Genomic DNA, 25168 nt, shown 5'->3' on the forward strand with positions numbered 1-25168 from the left:
CTGTCCTACCCAACAACAATGACATCAACAACAATAACATCAGTAACAACAACAATAATAACTACAACAAGGGAAACAAAAGGGAATAAATAAAATAAATATTAAAAAAATATTATTACAGGTCAAAGTAGAGAATGTAAAGTCATCCTAGCTGCTTATGGCATTTACATACAGGTGTAGGATGCAAACTGCCCAGATGAGTCATCTCTTTGGTGATAATTATATTGTAAATTGTCATCCGCTTTAGGGTACATATAGGTGTAGGATGCAAACTGCCCAGATGAGTCATCTCTTTGGTGATAATTATATTGTAAATTGTCATCCACTTTATGATAATACACAAGAACAAAATGTTTTTTAATATTCAGTTGCTTAGTTTCTCAATTTGTGTGTGCTTTATAAACTCATTTCAGTGGCAGGTTAGGCAAATCTTAATAATTCAATTCTAAAAAGTATATATTATCCCAGTTTTGATGAAGATCACTATTAGACAAAAGTCAAAGAAAAAATGTCTTCATCCAACTCAGCATTGACCCAATCTAGGGAGTACTTATTCTATTCTATTGCAATTATAGGGAATATTAAGAGCTTTTTGGTCTTTTTAGTATAGTAAATTATTAGCTACATGTAAAATGTCTTCTAGTTTGGGTGAAACATTTTAATAAATGACACAGTTTCCTGCTCCAAGCACACCAAGGTTACTTTGGAGTAATAGTGAATTCACTTAAAAATGTTTAATTTTTTTATTTATAAAAAGGAGATACTGACAAAATGATAGGATAAGAGTGGTACAACTCCAAATAATTCCCACCACGAGAACTGTTTATCCATCCCCTACCTTGCTAGCTTTCCTATTCTTTACCCCTCTGGGAGTATGGACCTAAAGGTCATTGTGGGATGCAGAAAGTGGAAGGTCTGACTTCTGTAATTGCTTCCCCACTGAACATGGCCATTGACAGGTCAATCCATACTCCCAGCCTGGCTCTCGTTTTCCCTACTGGGGTGGATTTCTGGGGAAGCGAAGCCCCAGGACACATTGATGGGGTTGTCTGTCCAGGGAAGTCTGGTTGGTATCATGCTAGCATCTGGAACCTGGTAGCTGAAAAGAGTTAACATGTAAAACCAAACTAGTTGTTGACTAATCATAAACATAAAGGCTGGAGTAGTGCAGATGAAGAGTTGTCTGTGTGTGTGGGGGGGTCTCCATTTTGTAGATAGCTAGTAGGCATATTTTAGTTATATTCCAAAGGGCCTGTGGCTATGCTAGTTTTGTTTCTGTTCCCCCCCTGAACCTGAAGTCTGATATGCCGGTAGATCCAAGTTATTGTCTTCAGGAGATGATGTCATGGCTGGAAAAAGAACCAGAAAGCTGGATCTGGGAAGAGAGTAGTTCCCAAATATTGTTGACTGTAAACCCCCTCAATTGGACGTGATCTGGGGCCCATATTCAGATTAGGAGCCTATGCAACCTCTGTATCCCTGTAGATCTGAGCTCACATTCTGTGGTCATGAGTAGGAACATTCCAAGCTGCCCCAATTTCAGGACCCATCCATCTTCCTCAGGTGGAGCATAGAGTATGTTGTCCAGTCTCCCTTCAGAGGATGGAACAGTCTACCGTTGTTTATCCAAGTTGAGGGCAAGGCTCTTTGGGGTCCCACAAAGGGGTCTGTTTGGTTGTTCCTCATATAGATGACCAGTAACAATGGAGAGAGGGATTTATTCGATGTCTAGGCCCATCATGTCTGTTTGGGAATCTCAGACTCCCTGAATAGGGCCCCAGCTGATGGGTGGCCTGATAGTAACTAAAGAGTAATCATTAAAGTATGCCAGTATGAGAGACAGACACACCAGCAACACTGCTTCATCACTTTCCTCTTGCAGGTGGGGACTGGGGGCTCAAACCTTACACATTGTAAGGTGCGCTCAACCAGGTGTGCCACTACCTGGCCCCAACATTGTATTTCTATAATAACTACTTTTTGAGATATTAAATCACCTATAATGATACACCAAGGAAATAAGAAGTAACCGCTCTTGCCAGTATATAAGATATATAAGATTTATATATCATATATATATATATAAGATATATAAATATATAAGATTTGTAGATAGAATTAAGGGATACAAATCATGGTAAGGTCCTGTATAGTACAGTAAATCCTAACCATGGGATTTTCAGAGTAAACCAAGTTCCCAAATAACTTGGTTATAACAATAACTATCTATTGCCTTCTCTATTACAAGAAACCTTTCTCATTTTCTGCAAAACCTGTATTTCTCCCAATCCTGGAATCTCTGGGAATTGACTTGTTTTCCTTCATGCTTGTCTTGATCCAGACCACTTGATACTGCCTCTGCTGATCTCAGCCAAATCAATGCAACTAGTACCAACTCAACATGTTTCACTTTGGACTGTGTCCAGAGGCCCCAGCCCTGAATGTCAACCTCCAGCCCCAATATTTTTGGTGAGACCTTTCCTACCTTATAGGACTCCTTAGTCCCAAACTTAGTGGTGCACTTCCTAACAAAGTTACATAACCTAGTTATAGACCAGGGACCGTGCTATAGGGCACATGTGCACAGTATACATAAGTTGGGGGGAAAATATATACCTTAAAGTAAAAGTGATCAATAGTCTACAGTGACCCAATAAGAGAATGAAACAAGTAGAAAGACCTAAAAAAGATGCCATAAAGTACTTAATCAAATATTTATTTAATTTTTGCTTCCATGATTATCACTGGAGTGCAGTGCCTGCGCCATGAATCCACTGTTTCTGTAGCCATTTTTAATTTTTTAAAAATAGTATAGAGAGAAATTGAAAGGGGAGGGGAAGGTAGAGAGGGAGAGAGATAGACACCTGTAGACCTGCTGCACCACTTGTGAAGTGACCCCTCTCTCTGCAGGTGGGAAGCTGGGGGCTCAAAATGAGATCCTTATATAGGTCCTTGCACTTCACACTTTGTGCACTTAAACCAGGGTGCCACTACCTACCCCCTCTTAATCAAATATTTTCTACTTAGAACTACATACCCTCCTTACCTACTCCCTATTTTACTTCCCTCAGTCACTCTAAGTCCAACCCTGTCAGATAAAGTAAGGACTACAAAAGTTGGTTAAGGGCAAGAGATAAGCACTCTTTAATGATGGCCATTTTGGTCACTACCAGGCCACCCCATCATCCAGTGCCCTAGTCAGGGAACCCTTGGATTGTTATATGGGTTTATACCTCTAACAGATCCCTCTATCCACCATCGCTGGTCATCTCTATCAGGAATAGCATGGTGGACCATCTTGTAGGCCTTTATAGGACCTTACCTTCATTGTGCAACACAATGGTAGGGACTGCCTCCAAAGGTAGGCTGGGTCAACATATTATGCCACTTGAGGAAGACTGATCCTGAAATGAGTGCAGCCTAGAATGTTCCTAGCCATGACCAGGGAATACAAGCTCAGACCTACAGGGATGCAGAGGTTACACAGGCTCCAGTGCTAAAGATGAATAGATGTGGCCTTAGCTCAGATTTATGGGGTTTATAGTTAGTAGTATTTACATGCTTTCCCCATATTTGGGAATTACTCTCTGCCCTGATCATTTTCTAGTCCTATCCTCAATTCTGACATCATTTTCCCAGACAGTGCTCTTAGCCTGCTTGCATGTTAGCTGTCAGGCTCAGGCAATAATTAGTAAAGCCATGGCACCCTTGAATATATCTAAAATAGACTCCTAGATTTTTCCCAACTCTCATCTGCTCTATTCTTACCTTTAGGTTTCTGATTATTAAACAATTTGTTCTGCTTTATACCTTAATGCTTTTCAGCCAACAAGTTGCAGGTGCTACCATGATGCCAACCTTTCTTCCCTGGGCAGAGGACCTCACCAGTATGTCCTGGAACCCCACCTCTCCAGAGTCCTACCCCATTAGGGAAAGACAGAAACAGCCTGTGGATATGGATCAACATGTCAATGCCCATGTCCAGTGGAGAAGCAATTACAGAAGCCAGACCTCCCATCTTCTCCATCCCATAAAGATCTTTGGTCCATACTCCCACAGGGATAAAGAATAGGGAAACTTTCAATGGAACCCTGGTGGTGGAAACTGTAGCCCCCTTATCCCACAAATCTTGGCCATCATTATTAAATCAATAATAAAAAATGTAAAAGACAATCAAACAAACAGGACCAGAATTTTTATAGTGACTCCTCTTATGTGTCTCTGTAGAATATAATCTATACACACATATAACATTAAAAATAGTTGATAATCACAAAGATAAGTAAAATAAAGTGTTTTCATTTTCAACTTCTCAGGAATATAATTGTGGCAAGCATATGGCAAAGCACACCCAAGTACCAACCTGAGCATCTTCAAATGTATATCTTCCTGGATCCTTCACATTCTGTGTGGTTTTGTCATAACTCTTAGAATCCAAGTTAATGGCACTCGGGGCTCCTGGAGCCAGAAATTCTTGCCAAATTTCCTGAACTCTGGAGGGAACATCTCTAATAGGTCTTTTCTTCAGGTCTTCTACGGCTAGCCAGAATCTATACAAAATGTGACACCGAGGATTTACTCTGATGTCTTATCATCTGAAAAACTCTTACACAATGAGCTATACTAAAAAGTTACTTTCATTTTGGGTTTCCAAAATAAGACCTTTATTGATTTTCTTTTATTTTATTCAAAGATATGAAAATTTTGGGATAATTTACCATGTTGATTATCTCACTTTCTTAATTTTTTTTGTGGCTTTTTCTGTTTTGTTTTGGCCTCTAGGGTAATTGCTGGAGCTTAGTGCCTGCACTATGAACCCACCACTTCTGGAGGTCATTTTCTTCTATTTTAGTTGAAAAGACAGATAGAAATTGAGAGACAAATGGAAGATACAGAGGGAGAAAGAAGGATAGATACCAGCAGACCTGCTTTACCACTAGCAAAATGTCCCAAGTGAAGGTGGGGAGCAGGGGCTCAAACCCAGGTCCTAATGCATGTGCTCTTAATAGGGTATATCACTGCCTGCCCTCAACCCCCCCCCCTTAAATTTTTTTCTTCTAGGACTTTCTGATCCATTTTTTTTATGGGTACAGAGTGAATTATCATCCTTCTTCCTTACTGGTAACTGAAATATGAAGATATATCTTAATATCTCTGAATCTCAAATTCCTGATTAGTAAAATGAGATGACAATATGTGTTATACTAAATTTCAAGGAAGACCCGCTGTATTTTAATCACACAATGGAAAATTAACATTACTGCATTTATTATCTACATGTGTTCAATGCTATATGCTTTACCTAAGAAAATGGTAAACAAAAAGTATACTAATGGAGAACAAAGGTTGTATTTGGGGAATTAGCATTTATCAATAAGCAGTATTTCTTGACTTTTTTTTTTTGTGTGTGTGTGTTCTAGTACTGAAAGAAAACACTCATATGGGGGGCGGCAGGCAGTGGTGCACTTAGTTGGTCCAGGCAGGGGCAGATAGCACAATAGTTATGCAAACAGACTCTTATGCCTGAGGCAGCAAAGTCCCAGGTTCAGTCCCCTGCACCACCATAAGCCAGAGCTGAGCAGTGCTCTGGTAAAAAAACAAACAAACAAAAATCAATCAATAAATAAAACCTTTGGTCCACTCCACCCCCAACCTGCAAGGGAGAAGCTTCATGAATGGTGAAAGAATGATATATTCTTCTTTACTCTCAATTTGTTTCTATCCTAAATAAATAAATAAATATGAGAAAATTCTCATATGAGTGGCACATTTTCATAAATAAGCTTCTTAAGGGCCTATTTTTTAGATGATCTGCACTGTGACTTACTTAAGTGCATCTCTGTTAAATGGTCTGAGATAATGTAGGCCTTCTGACATTTAGGTCTTCCAATAGAAAATGACTAAACAATAACCTTATAGCCATATAAACATGTTTTTGTTTGTTTTTTTATGTTTGTTTCTGTTGTTGCACATGATGTAAAAAAGTTTTTCATTTACTGCTGCTGCACATGATCACTGTATGGTGGCAGCCTGACTACCAGGATTTCCTGGTTGGCTGGCTCCAGGACTTCTCGGTTGGCTTGCTTCAGCTTTAGGCTGAAGGGGTGGCCTCTCAGTCCTGCTTCTTGACCTATGGACTGTGTTTGCAGTCCAACCTCAGGATCCAGGGAGTTGTTGCTATTTCTGCTGCCTTGGGAGCTGACTGAGGCTGTTGACCTAGAGACCAACTCCCAAGATGTAAATTTGCTGAACAAAGGGGGACTAAATTGAGCTGACTCCTCACCAAAATAAAGGTATGCCTCTAACTTCCTGGCTGCCCTTGCCCTTTTAGCTCCCACTGCCACCTTGCAGGAGCCTGGAAAGAACGAAAGAACAAGTTTCCCTCACATGATACATGAAAGGACATGGCAACGTCTTAGTTGTGTTGTCAGTCTGAACTGTTTTTTCTTTACTGACATGTGGAATAGGTAGTTAGCAATAGTGGGGCTTAGATTTTGGGAGCAGTAAACAATAGTTTAATGATGGTTTATAGAAGTCACTCAAAATCAATCTGATTTTAACAAAAAGACTAGCCTCATTCAGATATATTTGCTAATCTACAAAATAGAGCAAGAATTCCCATTATTTTTGCTGTGATGATTACGTGTATAAAAAACAGCATCAATTGTGCCTAAGGCTCCAAAGTCCCAGGTTCAATCCCCTGCACCACCATATGCCAGAGCTGAGCAGTGCTCTGGTTAAAAACTTAAAAAAATAAAAATAAATAAATAAATAAATAAATAAATAAATAACAGCATCAAATATAAATATAGTGTGGCATACTCACAGAAGTGGTGGATAAAAAGTATATTGTGTCACGTAATTAGAAGTTCAAGAATTACACTTCAATTATTTTACTTTAATTATTTAACATTCAATTATTTTACTATAACTATAAATTGATGTGTCTAGCTATATGTTTATTTAACTATACATCTCTAGTAATATAGCATATATTAGTAATTTAGTAAGTACTCAAGATATACACACATGTATACAAGTGTGTATGTATATGAAGTATGTAAGTTATTTAAAATATAAGTTATTTATATTTAAGAAAACTAATGTGACCTAAAATAATTGAGATAAGAAATGGTTAAGACTTGACTGAAGAATCAAAAGTTACTTCACTCATGAAATAGGATTTTTCTGTTCTATTTCCTTTACCCAACAGAACATTCACTTTCCCTTTTTGTCTGGTGAGCTCCTTCTAATCTAGGTCCCAGCTGAGAAGTCACTTCCTCAGATGCCTTCACTTATTTCCTTCTCTATCTGTCCTATATAAAACCTCTTAACTTTGCCTTATGATCTACTTTCTTTACTTCACCCACTACTAGACTAAAATTTTAATAAGTCAAAGAACCATTTTTTATATGAGCAATTGAGCCTCATTCCTTGGGTTTCTTTTTCCCCTCATGCATAATGGCAGCATTTTTAAAACCTCTATTCATCCATAAAATGAATCATATTTTCTTTACATTATTGCACTTATTAGCTGATATATAAAATGCTGCCTTTGTTGTTTTTCATTGTTGTTGTAGTTATTATTGCTGTTGTTGTCCTTGTTAGATAGGACAGAGAAAAATGGAGAGAGAAGGGGAAGACAAAGAGGGGGAGAGAAAGATAAGATACCTGCAGACCTGCTTCACCAACTGTGAAGCCACTCCCCTGCAGGTGGGGAGCCAGGGGCTCAGCCAGGATCCTTATGCTGGTCCTTGTGCTTTGCAACCACCTGTACTACTGCCCAGTCTCCCATACTACTTAACTCTTAAGTTTCCTACAATGTGGTGGGACTCAGGCTGGAATCTGGGTCATGTGCATAACAAAGCAGGTGAATTATCCAGGAGAGTTATCATGCTGAGACCACCAGAGGTTTTGTTTAAGTATGTAAACAAATTTCTGCCAGTTTTATTTCAAATTACTTAATGCAGGTACCCAATCTTTTTTCTAGATCTTAGTTGAGTAGCTATATGCAGAATAATGATTATGAAAGTAGGCTATATATATACTTTTTTTTTTACCAGAACACTGCTCAGTTCTGGCGTATGGTGTTGCTGGGGATTGAATTTGGGGCCTCAGAATCTCAGGCTTGAAAGGCTTTTGCACAACCATTATGCTGTCTCCCCAGCCTAAAGTAGGTGATATTTTAACTGCATAAAGATTCCTCTTATTTTCAGTTTTCCAAATACCTGATTAAAGATTATATTTTTATATGTAGTCAATGTCAAATGTACTATGATTATTAAAATATGGTTAAAATTAAATAGCTGAAAAGTCAAACAGCTAAAAAAAATTCAAGAAACATTGTATAAACAAACCATTAAAAGGAATTGAAAGTGCTGAATAGGCATTGCCTTCATACAATTATTCACTCTCCACCAAGGGGAAGTAAAAATAAACTTGGGTTCAAATCATCATCATCATCATCATTTTGGTAGGAAAGTAACTGATCTATTAAATCCAAAATAATAAGACAAATCAAAAGTAGATCTCTATGCTTTTCCATTTAAGATTCAAACGTGTCTTACCTTAAATTTTCGGAGCTGAATTCTGACTCTAGAAATTTAAGGAACTGCTCTCTTCCAACTGGGTCTTTCAATGCTTCATCCATACCAAAACCCCATCGTTTTACCCTTTGTTGACTTGGTTCTTTACTATAGGAGATAACACAAAGCCAGATACATTATTTTCATCTCAAGTCCTATTTTCCTCTACTAGAGTTCTCCTTCAAATAATATATGTCTTGAAGTTCACATTTTTAATGAATCATTTAGGGAAAAAAAGTCTTTGATGGATGGAACTGTATGACACATAGAAGGGACTAAATTAGACATTAATAAATAGACTTTATGTCCACAGATAAGAAATTTAGATACAAAAGGATAATAATTTTCCAATGTCAAACAAGTAATATGGGAAAATATTTTAGACATTTTGATCCCACCCAAGAGACCCCCACCTCACCTCCCTTTTTTGATATAGGCAGAGAGGCAGAAAAGCAGCGAGAATGAGTGAGAGTCCATAGCACCAAAGCTTCCTTCAATATGATGGGGATTGAGTTGGAACCTGGGTCATGCACATATTTGGTTGATATAAAAATTGTCCCCTACCTTGCTTCAAGTTCCCAGAAAGTAGTGTCATCAGATAGCCATGGGTTAGAAGGGTCAGGTGGCACAAGAAATGGATCATATTCTAAATACTGTTCTGTATAACTTAGCAAGCTAAAGAGAGAGAGAAAAAAAATAATTTCATCTTCTTTGTTTTCTGATTGAGATTATATTCAGTAAGAAAACAATAGAAAAGTGTCTGGACAATAAATTATTACTTGCTTATAGAAAAAAAGTCAATCTGTTTTTATATTTCAATAACTTTCACTAATAAACTTAATGATTTTCCTGGCAGATGAATCTAAGGATTCCCTCTTTGCCTATCTTTCCACTCATATAAAATAAAATGGGAGAGGTCAGGATTTGAAATGTATTGCAAATGTGTCAGTTCTAACCCTTAGTCAGCTGTCTACAGGTGAACTGGATTCTACCAAACTGGAAAAAAGGAACTAAAGGAAATTTTTGCCAGAAGTATTTATAAGACTTATGTAAATAATTTAGGTTAAAAATTCCTTTTAAACTCATACTTAAACAAACAGAGAATGGGGAGAGAAAATCTGAATAAGTAGGTTATGACAATACAACAAAATGAAAAACATGAAAATAATTCTGGACAGATTTAAATGTAGAAAAGGAAAATATCTAAAATCTGAGCTTAAATAAAAATCCCAAATCATCAACAGAGAAATTAAAGTTACAATGAACTTAAAGACAGGTTCTAAGTTGCTATACACACAATAAACAGACAAACAAATAAATGAAAAGTTTCATTTGCCCCAGCAGTAGGAAAAACATTCAACTCTTTTTGAATTATCTCTGCATCTGATTATAAAAACATTGAACCTCTAAGCTTTTAAAGATTATATGTTCATTTTATCATTTAAAGTATGGGATTTCCCTGAAAGTTTAAAAAGGAAAAACAAAGTAGCATTTTATAAAGCCTTCAATTATTTATCATTCCTGCCATCCCAACAGTTTTCTTATAATTTTAACCATTTATTTTCGTCATATGAATTTTTACAATTCATATAGACGCCTTGAAATACCTACCTATCAGCAACTTTGGACATTTTTAACCGATGTCTGTCTAACTGTATTTGCCAATATTTTATCTGAAAAGAGAATTTAAAAAGTAATTACATGCATAGTAACATAACCACAGGTGTCAGTTCTAAATTTTCATAGACAAGGTTGTTCTAAGTGAGAATATATTCTAAATCAGCTAAGTTTCAAAAATTACAAAAGAAGTCAAACCAATCGTGTGTGAGTTAACAAAAAAAGTTAAAATATGAATACTACTTTAGAACAAGGAGCTTGATTTCTTTCTGGCTTTAACAAAATGCAATTATTTTTACTATAGAAATATAGAAAAACGTAAAACTTTCTGAATTACTTGTCCTGCATATGGGTAATGAATAAGCATTACAATAAAATATTTCAGGGAAAGAACTAAAAGGGGTAAAACAACTAATAGATTTAATTATTGTTTGTTAGAGGTGACATTTGTGTTCCCATTAAAATATTACATGAAGCCCAAAGCACTGACCACTTGGTAAACAATGAAGTGACATATGCCAGAATTATTCACAACTCAAAAAGTAAAACTCAAGAGAATTTATAGACATAAGTACTGTGAAATGTAGGTACACTGTTGTAAAGATCATGTTGTATCACTGGATCTGAAAAATACAACTCCGAGTCCTCAACCATTTATCTTCTTGTTTACTTAATATGAAACGGGGAGAGTATGAGAGCAAGATAATTCTTTACCATCCACAAAGAGCTCATTTTCTCTGTGCCTATCTTTGCTGTGTTCATGTGATCACACATTCAAGGTACTCTACTGCCAAATCATTTCCCTGCCCTCCCATCTTTTTAACACAGGATCATGGATAGCTTAGATGATGGCTCCATGATAAAAGGTATGCCATGTATACATCAGGTATTAAGTTGCTATCAAGAATACCTAAGATAATATGTTCTTTTTCCATCAAAAGTAAACAAATCTTAAAAAAAAAAACAACTCTATGGCACAGAAAAACTTTTAATAACTAAGGCATATATAAAGCAATACATATGATTAGATACTAGAGGAAGAAGGATTTTTTTAAAAAAGATGTATATTGACCATTTTCAAAATTAGTGATGACATATGTTAAAACTAGATCCTATATAAATTACAGTCACAAATTTAAATAATGTTTTTAAATCCCTGCATCATCTGACCTTGATAGCTGCTATTCTATAAAACATTAATAATTTAGAAGCTGACCCACCTGTTGCTGGAGCTCATCTTCTGTCGGAGGTTTAGTTTCCGGTGTGGGTGTGTGGGTTGGACTATGACTTCTAATGTCATTTTGTAAACCATAGACAGACTATATTAAAATAAAAAGAAATATTTCAAGAGAGATACCATTTATAGTTATAGACTCTGAAAGTTTTGTATCCTATCGTCCTTGAGGTAGTTCATAGCTTTGCTGCATGTTTAATTAAACAGAGGTTTAATTTAAAAAGGTGTTCTTCTCATAAATATCATATGAATACTTCAAAAATTATTATATTTCTAACTTTGAGTGAATAATTGATAATATGGAAAGAATACAATACAATATTGACCATGTCATTTATTGATATTAGGTGTCATTAGCAAATATCATTTATCCCAAAACTTTCACATTGTTCTGGACTTCTTAATGTCTCAGGGCTTTATTTATTTATTTATTTATTTATTTATTTATTTTTAAAGGTCAAACTTACTATTTATGAACACTTTTTTTTTAAACCATTGGAGTTCCACTGCTTAGTAAATATAGAAATCTGTGGGCTTAAAGGCAGAAGTAATAACTCAATCGAGAGTCAGACATTTCTCATACAAACTCATGAAACAAGTCAAAAGAATTTTCCCTTACTATCAAAATACTATGATTTTAAAAAATATTTATTGATTTACTTATCCCCTTTTGTTGCCCTTGTTGTTTTATTGATGTAGTTATTATTGTCGTTGTTATTGATGTTGTTGTTATTGGACAGGACAGAGAGAAATAGAGAGAGGAAGGGAAGACAGAGAGGGGCAGAGAAAGAAAGACACCTGCAGACCTGCTTCACTGCCTGTGAATCCACTCCCCTGCAGGTGGGGAAGTCAGGGGCTCCAACCAGGATCCTTAGGCTGGTCCTTGCACTTAACCCGCTGCGCTACCGCCCGTCTCACCCCAAATACCATGATTTTAAAAATCAAAGGACTTTGTGTGTTCCCTTGAGGTTGATTTTTTAAAAATTTTTAAAAAATATTTATTTATTTATTCCCTTTTGTTGCCCTTGTTGTTTTATTGTTGTAGTTATTATTGTTGTTGTCATTGTTGGATAGGACAGAGAGAAATGGAGAGAGGAGGGGAAGACAGAGAGGAGGAGAGAAAGACAGACACCTGCAGACCTGCTTCACCGCCTGTGAAGCGACTCCCCTACAGGTGGGGAGCCCGGGTTCGAACCGGGATCCTTATGCCATCCTTGTGCTTTGCGCCACCTGTGCTTAACCCGCTGCGCTACAGCCCGACTCCCTGAGGTTGATTTTTTTAAATTAGGAAGTATAACTTGAAGGCATTATGTTAAGTAAAATAGGTCATAAAGAGGAGAAATAATGATTTCAATTATAAGTGTAACTTAAGAAACAAATCCCCCACAAAGCAGGTCTGCATGTGTCTATCATTCTTTCCCTCTCTCTCTCTCCCTTCTTCTCTCGATTTTTCTCTGTCCTATCCAACAACAATGACAATAGCAATAACAATAATAACAACGATAAACAACAAGGGCAACAAAAGGAAAAAAAAGCCTCTAGGAAAAGTGGACTCATGCAGGTACCTAGCCCCAGCAGTAATACTGGAGGCAAAGAAAGAAAGAAAGGAAGAAAGAAAAGAAAAGAGAAGAGAAGAGAAGGGAAGAGAAGAAAAGAAAAGAAAGAAACTTAAAAATGAACCTTACACTGGGCAGGCATACTGCATCAAAGTAAAAAATTTGGGGGAAGAAGGGGTTTAGAGGGAGTGGAGTATTGATATGCCTATAAATGAACAAACATACTATAAATCATTAACCTTCATATAAAAAGTGGGAAGATTATATCATTAACTATACAATAGTTGTGAACTCCAAAGTCTACAATTTTTTCAGTTATGTCATAATACTTTTTATAAAGAAAATGAAAGAACTAACACTTTACATTCGTTAATTAGGGCCTACAGTACACATAAAATGTGTATAAATGTTGCCAATTTAACCATAAAGTTCTTGTTTAAGATGAAAATATAAGATTAAAAGCTACAAGGATTATTAGAAATATTATCATGCATTGAGAGTGAGTTTTTTATGTTTTTGTGATTTCAGCTCACATCCTCTGTACTTGGTTGAGGACCATGTGTTGCTACTGAGCTACTGTGCATCACTGCCCACTGAGAAACTAGATGCCTACCTGTACATCACCCTACTAGCTTGCTCCTTTAGGTTTCCATCAGAAGCCATGTTTGACTCCAAATGGGGGATAGAAGCCCCACCAAATGAATAAACCACATTGAATCTTGTGACTTAGGCTTTGGGATTTATTCTTGATCACAATAGTAAGTTCTGGTTATAAGCAACACACACACACACACACACACACACACACACACACACACACACATCAACTGATCAGACTTCTTGGCCTAGGAAAGACAGGCAGAGAAAGAGAGAGAGGAAAGGAGGGAGGAAGAGAGACAGGCAGAAAGGAGAGAGATAAGAGAGAGAAAAAAGGGAAGAACAAACATAGGAAGGAAGGAAGGAAGGGTAGAAAGAAGAAAGAAAAAGAAGAAATAAAGAGAGAAATAGGAAAAGGGGAGACGGAAATGTGGCAGTATAAATTCAGAGTGATTAAGTCATTGTTTTGGGTTTTATTAAATTTAACTATTTTAATTAAGTTTAAAAGGTAAAAATGCTCTTGTGTTAATGGAAATAAAAAGTGGGGAATAAATGAAAATCAAATACCTTAAGCCTCTTAAAATAACACTTCCAGAAATCACAATTTTTAAAAAGTGTATTCTTGTAGGCAAGTATCTGGAACACTAAATGTAAATATGTTTTGTCTACACTTGTAGAAGCCTTAATACTCTCTCATTGTTGTCTGCATTTGCATTTCTCTGAAAATCCGTGACTTGGAGCAATTTTTCATGCCTCTTTGCCTTTTGTATCTTTTCTGTAGTGAATATGCTGTTCATATCCTCTCCCCACTTTTGAGTTGGGTCATTTGCTTTTTTGTTGCTACGTTTGGTTAAATCTTTATATATTTTGGTTACTAACCTCTTGTCTGCATGTAACAATAATGGTAGTAACTGCCACACTCTCTAAAGGAAGTCTGGGTCAACATGCTCTACCACTCGAGGAAGACTGGTCCTGAAATGAGTGCAGCCTAGAATGTTTCTAGCAATGACTATGGAATGTGAGCTCAGACCAAGAGAGATGCAGAGGTTACACAGGCTTTTGTGCTAAATATGAATAAACATGAGCCCTAGATCAAATCAGTGGGGTTTGCAGTTAATGGTATTTATATATTTTCCCCATATTTGGGAGCTACTCTATGCCCTGATCCAGCTTTCTAGTCTTATTCCAAACTCTGACACCATCTTCCCAGACAATACCTTTAGCCCACCTGCATAATAGCTGTCAGGAAAAAATTAATAAAGTCATAAGCCCCTTGGAATATGCCTAAAATAGACTTAGTGGCTTTTTGAAAATGGAGACCTCAACTCTCATCTGCTATATTTTTGCCTTTATTTGATTAAATAATTTTTTCTGCTTTTTATCTCAATAATTTTCAGCCACCAAATTACAGATGCTACCATGATGCCAACCTGACTTCCCTAGGCAGAAGTCCTCACCAATGTGTCCAGGAACCCCATTGCCCCAGAGCCCTACCCCACTAGGGTAAGATAGAAACAGGCTGGGGATATGGATTGACCTACCAATGCCCATACCCAGCAGAGAAGTAATTACAGAAGCTAGACCTCCCACCTTCTGCATACCATGGAGATATTTGGTCCATACTAACAGAGGGATAAAGAACAGAGAACTTTCCAATGGAGGGTCTGGGGTATGGAACTCTGGTCATGGAATTGTACTTCTCTTATCCTAAAATCTTGTTGATCATTATAAAATCACTAGTAAAAATTAAAATAAAATCTAAATTGGAACGACATACCTCTATGTGGTCTTTACCAACTAATACTCCTACATGTTTTATGTAAAATAATTATAAAAAAATAAATGTATATAGAAAGCAAAATGGGGGGTACTGTTGGTGTACCCAACTGAGCACACGTCACCATGTGTAAGGACCCAGATTCAAACCCCTGCTCCCCACCTGCAGAGGGAAACTTAACTAGAGATTAAGTAGGTCTACAGGTGTTTCTCTTTCTCTATTCCTCTTTATCTTCCCCATTGATCTTTCTCTCTGTTCTAACAAATAAAAAAAGGATAAGGGGAAAGAAAAAATGGATACCAGAAGTGGTAGATTCCATGTGCAGGTGCCAAGTCCCAGTGATAACTATGGTGAAAAAAAAAAGAGCAAAAGAGACATGGAATTTACTTTGAGTATAATATATTTAAAACAGGAAAATGTAGCATGTAAAAAATAAATCTCTAAATTAAATGTTAATCTCTTGGGGAGTGCAACTTATCACGCACAAGGATCTAGGTTCAAGCCACTGTTTCCCCCCTGCAGGGTGGGGGGGAGGGCTTCACAGTGGTAAAGTAATGCTGCAGATATCTCTCTCCCTATCTGCTTATTTTCTCTCAATTTCTATCTCTCTGTCTCTATCAAGAAAGGGAAAAAATGCCCACCAAGAGCAGTGGATTCATTGTGTAGGTATCAAATTCTAGTAATAACTCTACTGGAAATAAAAAAATTAATAAAATTTTAATTTATTTATCTTTTTTAAACAGTAAAGGGGCATTTACATGTACACTTGACATATGGGTAAAATTTCTCATCTCCCCATGAAAGGTCTCTGCAAAACACTCACAGAGGGGACATGAGGAGCTGAGATGCCCCCTCTAATGATGGGTTTCTGCACCTGTAGCTGCTGGGAAAAAAAATAGAATTAAACACTAGGCAATTGTGTGTCTAATAACCTGTATAGGTATTCCTCTGTCTCTTTTATTTAGTTATATTTGACACTGTCATTTAATAGAATTACAAGAAGCTTCTCAAGTTGGGACCAAAATGTATTTGAAAATCAATTTGATTTAAATTCTTTAAAAAAATATTTATTTATTTTGGATCTACACATAGAGAAATTGAAAGGAGAGAGAGAGAGAGAGAGAGAACTACAGTATAACTTCACTACTAGTGAAGCTTTCCTCCTGCAGTTGGGGACTAGAGGCTAGAGGCATTAACCTGGGTGCTCTCTGTGTGCTATCACATACACCACTGCCCAGCCCCAACTAAATTCTTAAAAGAACTATGAGATCTTTATCTGCATCTGTGTTTTTGTCTTGTGTTGTCACTGGTGCCAATATTACAGTAACTGACCCAAAGTGTTTCAAAAGAATATGATCTAGGAGCTATCTTGGTACAAATAAGACTAGATTAAAATTAAAACACTAAATTTAAGTATGCAAGCTTTTTAAATTATTATGGCTGAAATGTTGTTCCTGATCTGTTTATTGACTAAAAATTAATTTCTGTCTAAATGGAGAAATATGCTACGTATAAGCAGTACAAATATGTAAAGGGTTAAGTTCTATATATATATATATATATATATATATATATATATATAATAAAACTTGAAAAATATTTAAAATTTACTCCAAACCATTTGGAACTCTTTTCTGTCTCTCAAAGTTGATTTTATCAAAAATTTTTGGACAAAAACACCTAGGAGAAAACTAAAGCATTGTGCTTAGACTAAGAAAAATTGGAAGTAAGAAAAGACACTTTGAAATACAGTATGCTTGAAAATACAGACTGACTCTGGAGTTCATTGAGGCTGTAAAGGAGGAAAGAAACTGCATGTGTATAGGATAGAAGGCCTTTATTATTATTATTATTGAGTATAAAATATAAATAGGACTAAGAATAAAGCTGAATAGATTCAGCATGTGATACTGCCGTTGCTGAAATGTCAAACTGAGGAGAATATAGAGGCAAGGGAAATAAAGTCAAAATTTTCTATGGAAGTTTTATAGTCATATATGAAGCAAACTTTTAGTTTCTTCTTGGTAAAGTGTAGTGACATAGTTCTTTTATATTTTATGTTATTGGAGGATTAATGATTTATAGTACAGTTGTTGACACTCTCATTGTCCCATAACAGGTAGACACATAACAGGTAGACATAAGAGCAAGACACTCTCTCGTCTAACCTAAATCTTTTTCCACCATCATATACTAGGATCTCAGTGCTCCTCTATTCCACCTCATATTTTTCCTTTCCCACAGTCTTTTGTTTTTGTAAAATACACCACAGCGAGTTTCAGCTTACGTTTTCCCTTGCCGTCCTTGATTCTTAAATCATTGGTCAATTATTTAAGTAATCTAAATATTTAATACTTAAGTTACTCAGACCCTCAGGCCTGATAAATTAAGAAATACCTGATCCTGTCAGTGTAGTGCTGAATGGCACACTGTCACCTAAATACATACTTATACATGCAAATAAAAATACCCTAGAATTATGTAAAACTTGCTAAAGTAAAATATGTTATGGTCAGTTCTGTTATATCATCTAATAGAAGCAAAATCTTAGCTATTTATTATAACATCAACTATGGCCATTTTAATGGTTTTTCTTCTAAGTTTTATTTATTTATTTATTTTTTAAATTTTAACTTTCTTATAGGTCTACTTTGTGTGTAGTCTTTCCCCTTCTCTTTGATGCTCCTGCTTCCCCTTTTTTTCCTGGAATCCCTGAGTTTCCTTTTGCATCCCTCTATGTCTCATTTCCTAATCCCTTTTGCCTCTGCTCTGGGCCATGATCAGATATTTGATCAAATATTACTTTGGGTGTTCCTGTGAGAGTGTTTTTGGATGAGATTAGGATTTAAATCTGGGGCTGGGGAGACAGCATAATGGTTATGTAAAAAGACTATGTAAAAGGTTATTGTAAAAGACTATGAGGCACCAAAGATCCTAGAGTAACCCCTGGCACCACCATAAGGCTGAGCTGAGCAGTGTTCTAGTAAAAAATAAATAAATTAATTAATTAATTAAACATAATATAATAATTAAATTTGTGTACTTTGAGGAAAGCATGTATCCTTACATAATGTGGGTTGGCCTCATTCAATCAGCTGAAAGCATGATTGAACAAACCAAGGAGAAAGTTCTCATTAGAAACCAAATGTGTCTTTAATTTGATCTTGAACTTCAGGTTCCAGAATTATGAGAATAAATCCCTATTCTTTCTATAATCCAGTCTGTAGTATTTCATTACGTAGTCACTACAAACTAATATATAGAATTGAATAAAATTATGTCATTATACTTATGTATGGATATATGTTTGCTTGCATGTTCAGTGTGTACAATTTCAATGAACTTTGAAAAATAGGTTATGCCTATAGCATTTACATTTAAATATCTAAAGAGCAGTACATATCTGGCATAAAGCAAAACAAGAAAGTCTGCTAACTATCTGGGTCATTACAGTTCCTAATAAAAGCTAAAATGGTAATAGTAACAATTCTAAAGATAAGCAGTGTGTGATCCAGAGTCTCTTGTAAAATAGCATTATTTGTTAATATTCTAACAAATTCAATAGTTATAACTATGAGAGGTGATATTTATCAAAAGGCTAGAAAACAATGCTATATATACTACTTCTTGTAACATTCTTCAGAACTTTTGCATCTTTGACAGTTTTAGTTTCATATATTTCTATAGTTACCCAAATAGTCAAAATCACTATTGAGTCTCAGGAAACACTGCTAACTCTAAAGTGAACTAGTGTCAAGAGTCCATTTTATACATACTTCCATCCTGATATGTCCCGTGGTTTCCCAACACTAAATGAGGACTGATGATATAAGAGCAATATTATAAAATAGTACTGCTCAAACTTTCAAAGTGAAAAGTAGCACTTATAAGGTATCAATGTTGAGCACAGTGCTAAAAAGAAAGTGCCAGTGATGACACTGTAATATATAAATTGTATCACATTAACCCATTCCATAGGAGAACAATTGTCAGAATCTTTAGGGACCTGATGTAAGATATTAGAAAAACAACTCTTCAAATGAAGGTCAGAGGTAGCTCAGTGTATTTTGAATCTTGTTCCACAAAAGCAAAGCTCAGTATTATGAGCAGATGGTGACAAGATTCGAGTGGGGTCAATTACAGTAGAAAGGAATAGGCTTATTTTGTCTGGCTTTGCCTCTTTCTCTCAGATAGTTTCTAAGGGCAACAGCTTTGAGCACAAGATCCAAAGGGATTTTTTGGTATTTTTTCCCTGTTGTTTCTTTATTCTAACATCAAAGTAAGCTGCCTTAAAATAATGCGAATGTACACACATCATATTGGGGCCTTTGCTTATATTTCTAGAAATGGAAGAGAAAGACATGTAATGAAAGAAAAAAACAACAGAAGGAAAAAAGTCTCTCCTGAAAACATACATGCTCTGGAAACTGTGACTACATAAGAAAAAAAAAAGCACCAAAAAAGTGTATTTTCACTTTTGTGAAATTCTTAAAGTCCAGTGGTGCTTAAAGTCCAGTGGTGCCATCCTTAAGCTTTGTTCTTAGAGTGACTGCTACTAGAAATTCATATGTCCATTAAGGGGTTTTAAAGAATTTATAAGTCTTCTATGAGAATGTGTTACTTTAACAATATACATATACTACTGTTATATGTTGTCAAAAAGGCATTTCATATATCTCTAAACACAAGGTGGAAATGCATTGTCATGTATTCTCTCACAAGACACCAATTATACAACCACTATGGCTAGGACACAAGTTTAAGGAAGTCTTCAGACTGTAGATTTAAAAAAAAATGATGTCCAATTTTCCACAGGCTTATATAAAATTGCCTCCTTTTGGAGAAAGAGGGTAAGGGTGTATTTCAGTGGTAACGCATATATCTTACATGTAAAGGCTCTGAACCTCAGCGACTCCCAAGATGTCCTTCTCTCACTAGTATTATTTTTCCCATGTATTTTCTTTCTAACTTTCCTCATATCTTAAGTTCTAAGTGACTTTCTGTACTGAGTGTTTTATATGATAGAGAGATGAGGGGTCTTTAGCAATTTTATCCCGTAAGTCAGAGGTTTCCCTGTCATGAAAACACTATATCTTGAGATCTGGGTACACTTAGGAATAGGAATGGGGCTATTTGTGGTAGGGGAAGAGAGGGAATGGCAGGAAATCATTGCTTGATTTCTTTGCTTTCTTCTAGTCAAATAACAGGGAATGCACTATTCCATAGGAAATAAGAAGAAGAAGAAGAAGAAGAAGAAGAAGAAGAAAAAAAAAAGGACCTCAAAGCAATTTAATTTACTAATTCAGGATCAGCACAGCAAATGTTGATTTTTACCTTCCTTGTTTTGTGTGGATTTCTCATTCTGGATGACTTCTTGATGTCCACTTCAGTGGTATTTACACATCCAGGCTAGAAGTGAAAAAAAAAAAAAAAAAAAAGACAAAGTCATCATTGGGTCTGAAACTTCAAACATGAGAAATAAACAGGTATAATATATTTTGTTATTAGTTGCACCTTTTGTACAGATTGTAGTCATTTAGAAAGAACTGTTAGTGACTTACCTTTCTTTTTTCAGGTAGAAAGGCAGAGAGATAGAGAAAGACATCACAGAACCAAAGCTTCTTCCAGTGTAGTGGGGGCCTATTTAAATCTGAGTCATGCACATAACCAAACAAAGAAAGCACACTACCCAAGTGAGCTGTCTTCTCATTCACCCTGTTACCTCATGCCAGAGTCCTTTGCTTTTCTGTAGTACACCAAACCTAGTTCATCCAGTATTCATTGTACTTCTTCTGGCTTATCGAATTTAATGTATTTTTTTCAAGTTTTATTTAAAATGATTTCATCATATCTAACAGATGAGAGATATAGATATAGATATATATGATATAGCTATATATCATGACAATCTTAACCACCCATCTCTTGTTAGACACTTGGGTTGCTCCCAGATTTGTGCTATTACAAAGTATTACTATGAGCACAGATCTACAATGATCAATTTGGATAGCTATTTTTGTATTCCCTGAATAGATCCCTAGGAGCAGATCTGCAGATCAATTTCTAATGTTCCGAGGAGACTCCAGGCTATTCACCATAAGGGTTGAACCAATTTACCTTCCCACCAACAGAGTAGTTATATTCTTCTCTACCCATTGTTTCTATCCTTTCTAACTCCACACATATATAAAATAATGGTACTAAAATATCTTAAATATATAATTTCACTAAATGTCAATGGTCTGAAATCGCCAATTGAAAGACACAGATTAGAAAAGTGTATGAGGAAACACAAGCTGCAGGAGTCACACCTAATTTAACAGGAAAAAAAAAAAGACTCAGAGTGAAAATCTGGGAAGAAAATCACATAACCTAATGATGCACATAAAATGCATTCATATTGGACACAACAGACTTTAATATGGGAAAAATAATAAGAGATAAGGATAAACATTATATAAAGATCAGGAGACTTCCGGGAGGCATGGCTATGGAATAACTGGGACCAAAACACCTCTCCTCCCAACAACAAATAAATACAACAAGAGAACCAACTGAAGTCATAATCTACAGTTGAAAGTTCTGCAGCCTTAGGTGGGTGCTCGCGTGCAGCTGGAGCGAAACGAAAAGGGGTGCAGGCACGGGTTGAAGAGCAGCAAGGTCAATCAGAGTTCTGGGCTCTAAGCTGAGCCATGGGATGCATTGGATCGACCTTCCCGTGGTGCATCCCGTGAGTACCCATTCATTGGGGAAACTGACGATCCTTCCTAGCTGACTGAATCCACATGGATCCCAGTCACTTTCAAAGCCAGCAACAAGCAGCTCCTGACAGCTTTCAACCTGACGCTGTTGACTGGCTACGGAAGAAGGGCAAACGCTAGAAGAAGAAGCTGAGCCATTTTGGCGATTTCACTTCAAGTGCAGCAAGCAAGTAACATTGTTCCTAGTTTTGAAGCAAGTAACATTGTTCCTAGTGTTGGAAGAAAAGAAACAGGGGCTTAAACCTCTCAGTCTTTGACTCAGGGGGGCGTTAGCCTTCTGAATCCAAGGCAAGGACACAACATAAAACAGGGCATTTGTGACCACAGGACAGCCTAAAGCAAACACCCCCAACCACAGTTCATAAATTGCAGATCATACAAGAGAAACCTAGAGATCACAATAGCACCACCTGCTGGCCATCAATAACCAGCACAAAAAATGCACAAGCAAAGAAACAGAACTAAACAGCCAACTAACTATGCTGTATCAACCAGACAGAAACGTAATAAGGGAAATCCAAGGAGTTACAGATTTAGAGAGACTCTCAGAGACAGACTACACAGAGCTCATTATAAGGGTTCTCCAAGAATTTAAGCAGTAATTAAAAGAGCATGTTCCTATGGAATTAAAACATATGAGAGATGAATTTATAACAGAGTTCACTAAGTTCTTGAAAGAAGAACTTCAGTCAAAAATCCAGGGAGTAAAAGACACCCTAACTGCAACCCATGCCCAGGTAGAAGGCTTAGCAAATACATTTACACATTCAGAAGAAATAATCTCCAGTCCACTCAATTCAAAGATGAGGGAGAGGAATGGTTCAGAAAGACTGAAACAACTCTCTGTGAAATTGCAGACTCCATCAAAAGATCGACTATAAGAGTGCTAGGTATATCTGAAGAGGAGGACAAGGCCAAAGGGCCAGAGTCCATTTCAGAGCAGTTTTAGCTGAGAACTTCCCTCATTTAGGAAACCATCAGAACATTCTCATCCAAGAGGCAGAATGATCAGCCAGATTTATAAATACAGAAAGACCAATGTCAAGGCATATTATTATAAAACCATCAAAAATCAACAACAAGGAAAAAAATTTTCTGGCTGCTAGGGAAAGAAGCTATAAGACTTTCATCAGATTTCTCTTTACAAATTCTAGAGGCAGGAGAGAGTGGAATGACATATTCAGAGTTCTAAAGGACAAGGAATTCCAGCCATGGATATTGTATCCTGCAGAATTATCCTTCAAAATGAGGGAGAAATAAAGGTTTTCTCAAATATTCAAAAACTAAATGAATTTGCCACAATCAACCTCACCTTACAAGAACTACTGAACTGAGTCCCACGAGAAAGGAGGAAGCAAAGGAACACACATAACAAACACCAAGTTGCAGATGCTACCATGATATTACCATGATGTTAACCTGACTCACCTGGACAGACAACTTCACAAATGTACCCTGGAACCCCACACCTCCCCAGAGCCCTGTCCCAGTAGGGAAGGATAGTGACAGGCTGGGAGTATGGATCAACCTATCAATGCCCATGTCCATTGGAGAAGCAATTACAGAAACCAGACCTCTGACCTTCTGCACCCCATAATGACCCTGGGTCCATGCTCCCAGAGAGATAAAGAATAGGAAAGCTTCCAATGGAGGGAATAGGATATGGAACTCTGCTGATGGGAAGTGTGTGGAATTTCACCCCTCTTATTATATGGTTTTGTCAATATTTTCTATTTTACAAATAAAAAAAAGATTCAGTGAAACAAAAGGACCTAATAATAACCAACCAAATGAAGACGCATCAAATTATCTGAAGAATCTATTAACATAATTAAGGCAATACATAGATAGCAACACGATAATATTTATTTTTAAGTTTTATTTACTGGGTAGAGACAGAAATTGAGAGGGTTGGGGGTCTGGGAGATGTGGGACAGAGGGAAAGAGAAAGAAAGAGACCTGCATCACTACTTCACAAATTGTGAAGCTGCCCTCCTATAGGTGGGGACTGTAAATTGAACCTGGTTCCTTACACATTGTAGAATGTGTGCTCAACCAGATTTGCTGAGGTCCTGTTCCACAACACAACAATATTAGTAGTATGAAACAATAAGTCCCACTTCCTAAACTGACAGATCAACCATATAGAAAATCAATAATAAAACAAGAGAATAAGATGATAATATAAGTTTGGCTTACAAGAAGTCTACAGAGCTCTTTACCCCAAGAAAGTGTAATGTATATTTTTCTTAAGTCCACATGGAACATTCTTAAATACAGATCATGTTAGGCCACAAGATAGCATCAGTATATTCAATCTTAGAACAAGGGCATGCAGAGATGCACTAGGAGGATAACCTCGATTTGTATTTGCATACAGCCTTCCTCAGTGCACACTATCTTCAGATGAAGTGACAACCTGATGATAAAATTTTAGTGGATTTATTGTTCATTATACAGAAACAGAGACCTGTAGAGTTTCTTTTGTATGGCAGAGAGACGAAAAAGAGAAACTGAAAGGAAGGAAGAGGAGGAAGAAAGGAAAGGGAAGAAAAAGATTATAGCCAGGTGAGAATGAACATAAGTAAGGAAATAAAGAAGAGGAGTTCAGGTGTTTGGAATTGGGAAGTAAGTGGAGTCTTCCTGACTGGCATCTGACTTTAGCTTTCCAGGGAGAGGCAAGCAAACTTTGACATGGCTGCCCCAGAAGAAATAGCTAGCTGGACATAGAGAGTAAACAGAAGGGTTTTCCTGACTGGTCTACAGTCATGAATACTTCAGACACCCGCAGTCTTCTTTATACTTGAATTCTTACCATTGAAAATGCCTTTAAAATTTAAGTGGAGGGGTTTCCCAGAAGACGGTGGACTGAGAAGCTGCTAGCCACTGAGCTCCGAACACATCTCCTGGAAACAGTAGGATTTTCTGCCTTTAGCAGGCCAGCCAATAAGGGGTCCTAGCGGTGACACCAAGGAGGTGACTATAACTTAATTTGGGTTAAGAATTAGAGTAGGAAAAAAAGGGGGAAAAATTTTTTTTTC

At 36.6% G+C, this 25168-nt stretch overlaps 1 protein-coding gene and 1 long non-coding RNA gene across 5 annotated transcripts in view; one reads left to right on the forward strand and one right to left on the reverse strand.

Moving 5' to 3' along the window:
• RGS7 (regulator of G protein signaling 7) overlaps positions 1-25168 on the reverse strand; it is a 522282-nt gene that overhangs the window by 13854 nt on the left and 483260 nt on the right. For all 4 annotated transcript variants that reach the window (XM_007532564.3, XM_060192035.1, XM_060192037.1 and 1 more), the window contains 6 exons: positions 20701-20775; positions 11423-11521; positions 10197-10258; positions 9150-9260; positions 8568-8693; positions 4364-4550 (listed from right to left, as the gene is read on the reverse strand). In XM_007532564.3, coding sequence (XP_007532626.1) covers positions 4364-4550; positions 8568-8693; positions 9150-9260; positions 10197-10258; positions 11423-11521; positions 20701-20775 — 660 coding nt within the window. The remainder of the gene's footprint in view (positions 1-4363; positions 4551-8567; positions 8694-9149; positions 9261-10196; positions 10259-11422; positions 11522-20700; positions 20776-25168) is intronic.
• On the forward strand, positions 6086-13717 carry LOC132538908 (uncharacterized). Its single transcript, XR_009550219.1, has 2 exons — positions 6086-6293; positions 13521-13717. It is a non-coding gene; the product is annotated as an uncharacterized LOC132538908 (long non-coding RNA).

The sequence above is a fragment of the Erinaceus europaeus genome, chromosome 6, assembly GCF_950295315.1.
Source record: "Erinaceus europaeus chromosome 6, mEriEur2.1, whole genome shotgun sequence".
Lineage (NCBI taxonomy): Eukaryota > Metazoa > Chordata > Mammalia > Eulipotyphla > Erinaceidae > Erinaceus > Erinaceus europaeus.